Source organism: Sciurus vulgaris, assembly GCF_902686455.1.
Source record: "Sciurus vulgaris genome assembly, chromosome: 12".
In the NCBI taxonomy this organism is placed as follows: Eukaryota; Metazoa; Chordata; class Mammalia; order Rodentia; family Sciuridae; genus Sciurus; species Sciurus vulgaris.
In genome coordinates this window covers 59,912,886-59,926,663 of record NC_136473.1, presented here as the reverse complement: position 1 = coordinate 59,926,663, position 13,778 = coordinate 59,912,886, and the positions used below count along the sequence as shown (strand labels likewise).

Sequence of the window (13,778 nt, the reverse complement as noted above, 5' to 3'; positions counted from 1 at the left end):
ATGGATCTTAAAGACATTAACCAAAACATGACACAAAAAGGACAAATACTGTCTGATGCTGTTTATATGAGGTATTTAGAATAGTCAAATGCATACCCGACAGTAAGTAGAACAGTTGTTACTAAGGATTGAGAAGAGAGAGAAAAGGGGGATTTTTGTTTAATGGATAGAGTTTCATCATAAGATTATGTTTTAAAGTTAGACAGTGGTGATGGTTATGCTATGTAAGTGATTATTACCACTGAGCTTTAACACTTACAAATTATTAAAGTGATAGATTTTATTGTTATGCATTTTTTTACCACAGTAAAATAATTTAAGTTACTCCCCCACGTTTTGCAAAAACTTCATGTGACCCTCAAATATTCAATACCATTTCTGCTATTGTATAACCTTCAGTATCCTACAATATGTGCATATACGATATGCTTCCTGACCATTCTCCATAAAGTGGCTGGGGACAGGATGGAGGAGAGGGCAGATATAAAAGTAACCTGTGTCACAAGAATCTTTGTGCAAGTACTAAAATTTTCAGTAAATAAAGTTTCAAAATATTTAATATTACAAATAAAAGGTGCAACAAAATTATGTTTCAAAGGCATGAAGACAGGCTTAAAATAAAAAAGCAAGAAAGAACAGAAGTCTCTTAAACTGTTTACTTAAATTGTTAAATTACATATTTACATAAATTATGTAAGTGTATATAATAGATTATAAAGAAATGCACCAACATGTTAATGGCTCTAAGATGGTGGATGGTGGCATTATGGTTGATTATTTTCTTCTGTATACTTTTCTGTATTTTCTCAATGATCCATAAAAAGTATGTTTTACTTTAATGTTAAGAAAACGAATATATTTTTAAAAAGAATAAGCTTAAAAGAATAATGAATAATCATTCAATTTGAGTTCCTCTGTGGAATGGGTGACTTGAGGGTAATGGGGGTGGGAGGAGACAGCTAAATCTGCCTACAATATTGTATGTGAAAAGATATTCTCCTACTGAGAGTTCACTCAACAGTGTTATAAATTAAACCTCATTAGTTAACCAGTTAAATTTTAGGTTTGTTGTTAATTGCACCAAAATACCCTTTCCTTTCTAAGGTGATCCAAATAACACTTCAACTAAGGAGACAAAAGTTTCTATCAAATTCAAGGAAGCACAAAAGAGGTCAGTTACATTCACTCAACAAACCCAGTAAGTACCAAACACTGAACTACACACAGGATTACTTGTCAATATACCACTACTTTTGTGATTCTGTGATATCAAAATCCACCACAATCCCACAAATCATCAAATTTTTATACTAATTTTTAAAAATAATAAGCATTATGTGAATGCTTCTGTTCAGCCTTGTACATATTAGAGAAATGAGTAAAATTGACATGAATTTAATTTATGAATCTGTCATTTATGAGTTAGAAAGACTGTTACTAAATATTTTCAAGCTTTGATTATCTCAGTTATAAAACAAAATAATAATGTGTTGTGCTAGGTATGTAGAACAGAACCTGGTACATAGTTAAGTGCTCAATAAATAATAGCTTTAAAATTTTGTTAGTGTTACATTTCTTCTTCCTTTTTTTTTTTTAAGATATGAGCATTATTGTTCGAGCCTTCCTGCATCTCATTATGAGTCCCTGAGGCATTTGTGTCATATTTACTTTTGAAAAATAAGACATTTAAATAGAGTTTCTACTGTCAGCTCTGCCTTCACATCCATTCACTTATCGACATCTTGATTATGGCATCTGAGCCCAAGCCTCCGTCATCTCTTGCTTGTACTGTTGCAATAGCCTCCTAATTGGTTTCCCCAGTTCTCCTAGTCCATTGTCAACACAACAACTGGAGATTTTTAAAACTTTTTTTGGAAATAGTGAGTAGTCATAAAAGAACATTTATAAAATATAAACTTAATGACTTCTCTCTGTTAGTTTAAAAAGTCCCTGCCTCTCCAGATTCCTGACCTAATTTTTCCTCTTAACTGTGCTTCAGTAACACTGGCTTTTGTCCCCGCCCCCCACATCCTCAAACTAGCCATGATCCTTTGACTTCAGGGTCTTGGCACATGTATTCCTTCTGCTCAAAATACTATACTACTATATTTCGCCAAGGCTCACTCATTCTTCAGTATCAATCTGGTGCTTCAAAAAGACATTCCCTGACTTCCACAATCCAAATTAGTTATCCCTGCTATTATGATATGCTTCATGATATGCTTTACTCTTTATTCTTTGCTCTTATCATGGTTTAGTATTAATTTTCCTTTCCTGTGAAAAGGGGATTCTCTTTTGTTCAGAGTAACTGATATGTTATAGCCATTTGATAAAAATTTGCCAAAAGAACTATCACATATTACACAGGTCTAGAAATTTCAGACAGAAATGTGTAAACGCTTGTAATAATTAATTTTGGATCATTGATATATAAAATGTGTTGACATCAGGCTCAAACCTCTCGTTCAGCCCCATCAGCACCAGCCTTATCACTGTGGAACTTGAATTTCAAGTGACCTGACTTGACCAAGACTAGAAAAGACTCGCCAGGTTCACACTGCCTACGATTAGCCACACTGAACTAAATCAACCTCTAGGACTTGGCTGAAAAGAATATAAAGTAAAAATGAAACATGTATACACTAAATTAAAATATGTACATAAATTAACTACATATGTATATATATTAAATTAAAATATATGTTAAACATATAAAATATAAAAAAGGTACATGTATATAAATTAAATTATTTAAAAATATAAAAAGGTACATGTATATAAATTAAATTTTAAAATGTATAAAGGAATATTGTAAAACAAAGATGTGGTCTAACCTTTATTTAAAAAGGTTGAGTACAGATCTCTTCCACATATGCGACTTTAAAATAGTAATTTATTTACATGGCTTTTCAAAGGAAACGTTATACATTAATTCTAAAACCTTTCTGTCCACACTTTAACTGTATTACAGTTTTAAAAATGAAACTGACATAATGAAAGAATTTTTTGAGCTGCTTTCTAAAACTTTAAACCTTCACCCTTCCATCCATTTCTACTCCAGCAATGAAAATCTATGGTATCTGGAGAAAAATCCTGATAAATTAACAATAATGATTCAAAAGCTTTTTGTGTTTGCTTTTACTTGGGCATTTGGAGGAAGTTTAAAGCGTGAAGATGAGCATGAAGATGATATATTATTTTATCCATTTTTTGAGCCTGACTCTCTTTCAGAAGTAACGTATGATTTTAACAATCTCGTTTGTGAATTATTTGAAAACAATTCACAAGAAGGTAAGTTCTGGCTGGGAGGAATCATTATTATACTTATTTGAAAATATTAATTAGAAGCTATGATTGGGCTTATATTGATTAGGCCCATCTTTTAAAGTGTTAAGATTAAAGGTAAAAGAGTGTTAATAAAAATACAACACCCTTATGCTAATGAAAGGAGGCTGAAGAAAATTAGATTCCTGATTGGTTCCAGATGCTACAAGAAGCTAGAACTCTAGTGAGGCAAATGGAGAGAAGGAAAACCCTTAGAACTGAACTCAGGCAGCCCTAGCCCATAGGCTGTGTAGCTGGATCCATACTATCTATACCACCACGTAGCAGGGACTTCTGCAGGAGCAGAATTTTTACAGTCTTATATTTGTCTTTTAATTCTAAGTTATTTTATAAAGTCTTGTGCTTTTTGTGTCAGCTTTATGAATCTATCCTAGTACTTCAAAATACTAAGCCTTCCCAATTAGCTGTTGCTGATTAAAGAAACTTTGAATAGATAAAGAAATTGTTGATGCAGATACCAAAAAGAGACAAAATATGAATGTATTTAGAAGAACCTTGTAAAACAAAGATGAGATCTAAAAGCATAATACCAAAAAATGCAAGTCCCATTGGTTTGTCTGATATAACAATGTAGCCTTCTGAGATTATTGTAAAAAGTTCCATTTAAGACATCTGGATGGGAGTAAAGGTGTAGCTCAATGGTAGAGTGAGTGCGTAGTTTTTGCTAGAACCTGTGTTCAATCCTAGTAATCAAAGATGCATGTATATATAGACATATGGATGACAAACGTTTTATGTAATTTCCTATAGAAATTAACTTTTAATCTTAAAGCATCGCATGTTAATTTGTTATTGAAGTTAACAATTCAGTTTTATGCCTCGAACTTTAAAGATAAACTACCTTGATTTATCTGATAGGCAAAAATACCTCAAACTCTACATTTAATCTCCCTGTAAACCCAAACATAAGTTAATGAATTATTCATTATGTTACATTATTTTTTAAAAAATGAATATGATAGCAACTTGGGAGGCTGAGGGAGGAGGATTGAAAGTTCAAAAACAGCCTCAGCAACTTGACAAGAACATGTCTCAAAAAAATTTTTTTCTAGTTAAAAAAAGATGTGGGCCTGGGAAAGTGACTCAGTAGTTAAACTCCCTCCCTGGGTTCAATCCTGGTACCAGAAAAAAAAAAAAAAGATGTTAATATGAACTTTTACTTTATGTTTTGTTATTTCATAAGAAATATCCACATAAAAACATAGGTTAGGACTGGAGTAGAGGAAAGGAGACAAGTGGAAGCAATTAAAAAACAATAAAGCCTCAAGACTAAAAATAAAAAAGAAAGAAAAAAGGGAAAGAGCCCCAAATCCCTCCTATTTATAATTATTTTGCAAACAAAAATTGTGAAATATGTAGAATTAATATTAAGGAAGTATACCAACAAAATCACCCGTTCTGTTAGTCCATTTTCTGTTGCTAATTATACAATACCACAAATTGAGTTAATCATTTTTTTAAAAAAAGGTTTATTTCAGCTCATAGTTCTGGAAGTCCATGGTCGAGGGTTGCATATGGTAATGGCCTTCTTGCTGGCCTAGAATGAACTAATATAGCATCACATGGCAAGAGACATGAGCACACATGTATATCCTCCCCGCTCTCTCTCTCTCTCCTTATAAAGACACTAGGATGCAGGGACTGGGGATATAGCTCAGGTGGTAGAGTGCTTGCCTTGCAAACACAAGGCCCTGGGTTCAATCCCCAGTACCACAAAAAATAAATAAATAAATACACCAGATGCAATCATGAGAGCTCCATTCCAATGACCTTATCTAATCCTACTCATCTTCCCAAAGGCTCCACCTCTAAAAACCATAGTCAGATTAAGCTTCCACCCTCTTAAAACCACACAGTGGGATTAAACTCTAACCTGAGTTTCAGAGGGAACAAACCATCTTCAAACCATAGCATCCGTCATCATTCATTCAAGATTAAATTATCATGACCTAATGGAGGTTCTAATATAAATGCTTAGGGTTCTCAAAAAATATAAATTAAGGGATGTATCTTAGTTAGCTTTTTCACTGCTATGACCAACATATTTGACAAGAACAACTCAAAGGAGGAAAAGTTTCTTTGGCGTTCATGGTTTCAGAGGTCTCAGTCCCTGGATAGACCACTCCATTGCTCTGGGCCCAAGAGGAAGCAGCACATACATCATGGGAGAAAAGCAGAGAGAGCAAGGGAGAAAGAGGAAATAGTCACAGGAAGACAAGTAGGATTAGGTTACAGCTCTCACAGACCAATCACTTCACCTCTGAACATTTCTGCATTAACACGGGAGCTTTTTGGGGGATGCCTCACGTGCAATCCGTAACAGGAAGCATCCATTTTTCAAGCAAATAAGGAATTATGAAGCAAAAGCAAGTAGAAAAAAAATGCCTGTGAAAAGCACTAAATAGTCATTTGGGAAATAAAAGAGAAATTTCAATAATTAGGAGAAAATAACCTGGGTACCACCAAAGAAAAAATAAATAACTTGAAACCTAAAGGGAAAACAACATGGAAGAGTAGTGATGAGAGATGAAGGATCAGCAAAAAAAAGATTCCAGAGAATCTGTCATTCTGGAGGGGAATGTCAGAGGATCCACCGTTGAAGGTATAGTATCAGGGAATTTGCCAGAACTGACATAATCCTCCTTTAGGCACTTTGCAGTGAAGTTGTAGAATATCAAGGGAAAAAAATCTTTAAAACTAACAGAGAGAAGACATAATATCTACAAAGGGATGAGAATTAGGTAAACAGAAATTTTCGTTAGCAACAACAGAGGTCAGAAGACAGTGAAATATTTTCAAATTTCTGTGGGGAAACTAAATTTTTATGCTCAATAGCATATTTAAGAATGATACCACAATAAAGATCCTCTAAGACATACCAAGATTGAAATTGTCAAAACCTCTAAACACTCTTGTGTAAAAGAGTGATTAAAAGTTGTACTTCAGCATGAAGACCAGTATGCCCAGTGGGAAGTGAAGTACAAGAATGAGGGTGAGCACAGAACCTGGTAAAATGGGTCAACAGATTGACTTATCTATTGAGCATAAACTAGAAACATTCTATTAAAAATGTAAAAGGTATACACAAAATAAAAGGATGTTCAATGGTTTGTTAAAGTGTGCTAAGGTATTTGTGGTGTTTGAGAATAGGATAGAAAAATCAAAAACTTTACAAGTGTTAGAATAATGTATAAAATAGTATGATATTTGAAGCACACAGAAAGTTGAGAATAATTAATATTATATGTGATGCAAATACCAAAAAGGAGAATAGCAATAATATATGATAAAGTAAAATTTATACCAAATGATTAAAGAGGATTAAAGAAAAATACTACATTAAAAAACAACCCACAAAACATAAAACAATCATGAACTTGTAGGAATATAAAAATATAGTCTTTTAATAGCAAAATCAGATAGAATTCCAAGAGATAATAAATAATTCTAAAATTATAAGAGATTTTTAATTTGTCTCTATGAGAAACTGAAAGATTGAAACAGGCAGAAAATGATAAGGTATATGTTAACACTCTTTTACATATATATTTATCCTTTAAAATATTAGCATTGCTATCATTGTATGGTAAGACAATGACTAAATTATTTTGTTTTTCATTATTCAATGTCTTCCACAATTTTCTACTGAGAAAATACATTACTTTTATAATGGAAAAATACATGTGATTTACAAATAAGTATCAAAATTCTCTAATGTATTGGTTTAGCCACAACCAGTATATTACTATCATTTAAAAATATCACGTGTTTACATAATAATAAGCAGAACTTTGGCACAAGATTTCAAAGCATATCAGATCAAAATTCACCTTATTTTCTGGATTATAAAAAGGACAATAAGTTAATTTTTGATCTTATATAATTAAATATTAGGGAAAAAAGACAGGCTTAATTAATATATTTAGACATACCCTTCTGGCTCTATAATCATATATTTCAGATAGAGTTCATATGGTTAGTGAAACATTCTTAAACTAAATCCCTTTCTTATGTGAATTTATTTATCAATTTCAAATGTAGGTATCAGTCTACCATCTGGTAAACAATCTATCTTTGGGTATTTTGTGGACATACAGCAATGTGAATTCATACCTTGGTCAGATTTAGTTCCTAATGTTCACACACTAATTCAAAGAGGTAAGGATAGTGGTAAGAATCATGTTTGTAATTTCACTGAAATGCTGGGGACTTTATTTATAAAAGTATTTATTATCAGCAACTTTGAGGATTAATACATTCCAAATTTGTGTAGGGACCAGTTTGGATCCATGTTTACAAAATGTGCTTTAAAAAAAAACTTTTGTATATTACTTTCTGAGAAATGTAGAGTGTATTTGTGTCAATTGCACATTGTAAAACTGTAGTTCATTGAAAAAGTCTTACTAATCATAATGTTTATTATTTTAATTAGCTATGATTATTGAAAGGAGAAAATGGTGAGGTCCACATCTGAAATAGAGAAAATATGTATGTAAGAACTTACACTTGGTTATAGAGGAAACAACTCATTAGAAAAGAATATCCATACTTGCAAAATTGTTTTTATTCTCAGTCTGCTTCTACATAAGACAGAAAAAGATGTAGAAACTTGTTGCACTTTAAGAGCCTGGAAGAAGAATACAGCAAGAATTTAATGGTCAGGCTTCTTGTAGAGTTCTTACAAATACAGATGGTCCTCAACTTGCAAGTTTTCAACTTTATGATGGTGTGAAAGCAACACACAATCAGTAAAAATCATACTTCAAATTTGGAATTTGAAATTTAGATCGTTTCTCAGACTAGCAATATGCAGTATCCTACTCTCTTGCAATATTGGGCTGTGGTAGCAGTCACAGGATTATAAGAGGAAACAACCAATACTCTACAGTGTATTGTTACTAAACTATGATGTTCAGTATGTTTGGTGTATCATATGCTTTTTTTTTTTTTCATATGCTTTTGACTTAACATTTTCAATTTACCATGGGCTTATTTGGATATAATCACATTGTCAATTGAGGAGAATCAGTATAAGAAGTTTAATGAATGAAAATTGAAATGAATAACTTTCAAGTCTGGTTTCTCCCATCAAAGAATTTTAAAGTTTGAGTTGCAAGACTTTTTTACAGAAACCAACCACAGCTATCCGAATCATAGGCATCCAGAAAGTTCTAATTCTAAAGTTATTTTTGTTAGAAATACCAAGGTTATATTGTACAGCGTTTTGTCACAATAAGCATTGGCAAGGGACCACAAATTCTATTTCATGTTAGTGCTAATAATACTGGGGCATGTTTAGCTTTTTGCCACTAGATAGAAGTGTAACTGAATATCATTTGCATATAACTCAACAACTTCTCCAAATCTAAAATATTAACTTCTCTGGTCACAATTTAACCTACTTACATGCAAAAGACGTAGAAGCAACTAAAACCTTCTTGAGCTTTCAAACCAAACTTGTAATGATAATTTTAATGTCACAATACTATTTTCCCTCCTGTAGTAACTCACAATATGATAGATTGGGCATCTTAGACATGCTTAAGAAAAAAATCACCTTTTGGTATGATTGCATAGAAAGCTGACTGAAGGAGAAATCCACAACAACAACAACAACAACATGAGGCCCTTTCTCCTGGATGCTAAACTCTAAGGGGTTATTACTGAGCACTGATGTGATAAATCATAATGCAGAATTCCCTTTCCCACTATCATGGTGGAGTAGTTTTTGGAAGAAAACATTTTGCATACAGACTGAGTTATATATTTTATTTCAATTTCTACTAATCTTTGAGGAGTTCAAATACGAATTTTATAGCAATATTCCATATATAACTATAGAAAATTATGCTTTATAGAGCTTATTGAGGATATAATATCCATTTAACAAACATACATAATTTTGATTGAAACAGTCATTTTTTTTTTTAATCTGTCAGGTTGACTGTTCAAGATTCAAGAAGGACAAAAACCAAAGCTCCCTTCCCTCCACTCTTTCTCTCACACACATGCACATATAATTTAATCTGGGCCAATTAAGTGCTCTCCCCTCTGTGGAAAGATGAACTACCTTAAGCCAGCCCTTACATGGCCAAATACACTCTCCTGATCTAAGGAACCTCAAATCTTGAACTGAGATTAAGATTATCTGTGACTACTTTCTAGCATCCCCTAAAAAGCCAATGAATAATATACTTTCTACAGAATAGACCTGTTTTCCTAAAGCATGTATTATTCATATAAACAATCTTTTCAAATTTAGTACTCAGTTAAAAATAATTAGCAGAATCAAGATTACCACCACAAATTAATAAGGCTTGAATGACTGGATTTACCAGCTACATTCTGAGATATCCATGCTTACTATGTGTAAAGGAATAAAAAGTAACTTGAACATACCTGAAAAGAATGAAAAACTATGAAAAAGTGACACAATTTGAAAAATAATCAAACAGACCTTCTAGAGATGAAAAATGCAGCCAAAGTATGACCACTGAAACTCCACATCATCTACAACCTCAAGAATGGGGTCATAATTAGAATAAGTTATGCTTCATGTATGTATGATATGTCAAAAAACACTCTACCATCACATATATCTAAAAAGAACAAACTTTTAAAAAGTGATGAAGAAAAAAAAGACAACAACAAAAGCAACTTACTTAAGGGGAAAAGGAAGCATTTCCATTAAAATCCAATATTTCAACTTAATATTGTTTTGAAGATACTAACCAATGCAGTTAAAAAAGAGAAAAAATAGAGATGTAAAATTTGGAAAGGAGATGGTTAAATTTTATTATTTGCAGATTAATTAAAGTATCTGTAAAACCCAAGAATACCTTAAAACTATATAAGTAAAAACATAAAGAATATGAGTAAATAGTTCATAGAAAAATAAATGGTTCTTACATATGAAGAGTTGATTCATATATGAGAAATTCAAATTAATCTACAATTTGATATAATTTTTACCTGTAATCTTGGTGGGGATCAAGAAGTTCAATACTTTTCACAAAGGTGTGAAGATACAGACTCTCAAACACTGGAGGGCAATTTGTCAATATCCACCAAAATTATATATCATATGCCAGTTTATATTGATACAAAATTCTACTCATAAGAAATTATTCCACACATATGTGAAATGTGTATTACTTAGAGCAAAAGTTTGGAAACATCATAGATGTCCATTAACTAGAGCACTGAGTTAAAAAAAGAAAAAAATTTTTGCATGATTCATTTGTTAAACCGAATAATACTGATCAGAAAAAAAACTTTAATGGCTTATAAGAAAATTTCTTTTTGGATTTATGTTATGTGTCTGTTTTATTTCTTACCAAATTTCCTATGTTCAGCTATTTTTTACTTTTAAAAATGTCAATATCACATTTTTCAAATATAAAAAGGTTGGTGATATTAGCACATACACGAATGGAAATTTTCAACAAAAAGGAAGAAACTGAATGGTGGAGAGAAGGGTTATCAAAGAAGTGAAGTTTTTACAAAAGGGTGGTAGGAGGCTTTGGCAGGAAAGCTACTTCCTTCATCCTTACAGGAGGGAAGGAGGAAAAGTTCCTTGTATATGAGGGCAGATTTAGCAGGTTTGGTGTAGAAAAGTCATTGAGTTCACTTTGAGTGGACTTAGAAACATGTACAGTGAGCTCACCAGCCAAAATCATGAATGAGAGAGAGAATTTCTGAGATCAGCAGAGATTCCAGGCACATGCAACAATTTTGCTTTATCAATATATAAATTTCTTCATAATATGCTGATTTTTTCCAGAAAGTATTAAGTACCTAAAAGATTAGTTTAATATTTCTTTCTAGGTCATTAGAAACTTTTTTTTTTTTTTTTTTTTACTTAGGGACTTCATTACTGACTGACCTTCAAGAATCTGGTGACCACATCTTGAAGATGATAGAATGTGGAGAGTATATTAATTATGTTGCTACTAGAGACACAACATGCCTTTCTTTCCTCATGAGCCTTCTCTTAAAGAATTCCTGCCCTGTGCTTCTCACAGGTATTAAATAATATGTAAATGAAGGTGGATTTCAGAGTTAGGAGGAAATATTACTCGGTCCAAACATTTTGAAATGGGAAAAAAATAGGTCCTGAAAAATTTTGGTGACTATATCAATTTATATTCTTACTAACAGTGTGTGAAATACTGATTCCCCTACATGGTTGCCAGTAGAGACATTGTGAATCTTTTTCATCTTTTCATTACCTTCAGGACAAATTCTAGCAGTAGATAAAACTACTGGGTAAATATATAACTGGTCTCCATAGCCTGTGGGCTGAGGTCCTTGGAGGGCCACTTATGGTAGAATTGATTCGTTTAATTAAATCTACACATGTAATTCCCCAACTCAAAGCTAAAATTTTCACTGTTTTACTATTACCAAAGGAATCACTCTACACTGTTTCTGAATATTTACTTCAACTCAGTTACCTTTTACAGTTCTCTAACTTATGTAGCCTATCACTAGAGGCAAGTAGTATCATTTTCCCAGTTCCATATTCAACGAATTCCAGCAACGTAACTCTCAGGTACCCCATAGCTTGCCTCTAATTTGAAATCTAAGGAAATTCCTATTTTTACTTTATTATTTAGTGAATAATCAAGTCATGAGTCCCTCTTCGGCCTCAATAAGGAATTCATCACCAAATTTCTCCCTCAATTGTCTTGGCAAAAGTTCTCAAGAAATTTCATTTCATGTAGTATTTCTAGTGTGCTATAGTGCTATAGGCGAAAAGATTTGTGAGGGGCTTAAATGAACGTTAATCAAAAATGTAGAGACAGTAGAATGAATCGGACATAATTTTCCTTTGTTCATAAATGAATATATGACCAGTGTAACTCCACATTATGTGCAACCACAAGAATGGGATCCTAATTAGAATGGGTTGTACTCCTTGTATGTGTAATATGTCAAAATACACTATACTGACATGTATATCTAAAAACAAAAAAACAAACAAAAAACATTAGCTCTGAGAGCAGAGGTCTAACTCTGGGGATCCCAGCAAACCAGGTCTGGTCCTTGCCCCAGAAAGCAAGCAGAAAAGGTAATAATGAAAAGCAGGAAAAGAACTTTAATCATTGTGACCACATGGGGAAGGCAAAATGAAATCCAGCATCTCAGCCCTGTTTTCAGGGTGCTACATGAGCTGTAGTTTTAAATTGAGGAAAAAATAGGGCAGGAAGTGAGTGGTATCCATAATTAAGCAGCCTTGGTTTAAATGCTGTCTGGTTGATCATTATTTCAGTTCTGGTTTTTCAAGGTGTCTCCAGAGAAATCCTTAATCTCTTGAGGGGGCAATTTCTACTTGTTGTCAGACCTGTGATCCTGGAAGGGGGCAATTAAATTTCCGTGAGACAACTGCTTCTGCTTACTGGGGAAACAGTCTCATCCTGAGGTGAGGTACCTATAAGTTTCCACTGCATGAGACAGTGACTGGAGACTTCTAGGGAACACTCCAGAGGTCTGAAACAGGATGCTGAAAAATCTCACCTCAGTCTTGAAGGGAATGAGATGAATTAGGTAATTTATAGCTAAGAAACCTAGTGTTGCCATTTTTAGATAAATACTCCTTAAATAATTCACCTGCCTGCTTGCACAGCTGAGCAGAAATCTGACCCAAAAAGTAATAAAGAAGACAGATACAAAATGAGGACAGAGATGCCAAGCTTTACCCTGCTTTCACTTATCTGGGCATCTGCAGGCCTATGTGAAGAGTCACTGTTTTTAGCAAAGGCAGCTTTTGTAAGCCCCTGTTACACTATTAGTTCACTTAAATATGTTAACATGTGTCATTTTCTGGCATGTAATTTTAACCTAAAGTATTTTCCTCCTTAGGAGAATCTGGTGTTGGGAAAACTGCAGCCATTAACCAAATGCTTGAAAAGTTAGAGAGCCCAGGAGCATTGGATGTAAAATATGGGTCAATTTTAGGAGATGTCCTATTACATAGTGAAATTAAAAAATCAAGGTTGTATATATTAACTTTAAATTCTATTTATCTATTATTTAAATTCTATTTATAAAAAAAGTTGGCCTAAACATATGTGTGCCTTGTTTTTAAAAAGCAACCCTAAGCAATAAATTTTCTGAAATTCCATCATGATATATTTCCTTTTTATGGACCTTTTTTAAAATTTTTTATTTATTTATTTTTATGTGGTGCTGAGGATCGAACCCAGGGCCTCACATGTGCTCCACCACCGAGCTACAACCCCAGCCCCACATATATTTCTATGTAATAAAAAGGCCACAAAGCAGAATTGCAGAATATGATATAATCTATGTGCGTAAAATATATGCAAAGAAAAAAGCCTGAAAGGATATGAAACAAAATGTTAAATGTGGAACTTTATAAGTCATAAGCTATGAGTTATTTTTCTGGTTATTATTTTCTCAATGTTCTA

The 13,778-nt window shown here is 32.9% G+C and overlaps 1 protein-coding gene across 1 annotated transcript in view; it reads left to right on the top strand.

Moving 5' to 3' along the window:
• The window catches only part of DNAH14 (dynein axonemal heavy chain 14), a gene marked incomplete at its 3' end in the record, with an annotated part of 400,436 nt that overhangs the window by 197,403 nt on the left and 189,255 nt on the right, over nt 1–13,778 (top strand). The window contains exons 41-45 of the mRNA XM_079107288.1: nt 1,105–1,171; nt 3,062–3,291; nt 7,387–7,503; nt 11,211–11,369; nt 13,210–13,342. Coding sequence (XP_078963414.1) covers nt 1,105–1,171; nt 3,062–3,291; nt 7,387–7,503; nt 11,211–11,369; nt 13,210–13,342 — 706 coding nt within the window. The remainder of the gene's footprint in view (nt 1–1,104; nt 1,172–3,061; nt 3,292–7,386; nt 7,504–11,210; nt 11,370–13,209; nt 13,343–13,778) is intronic.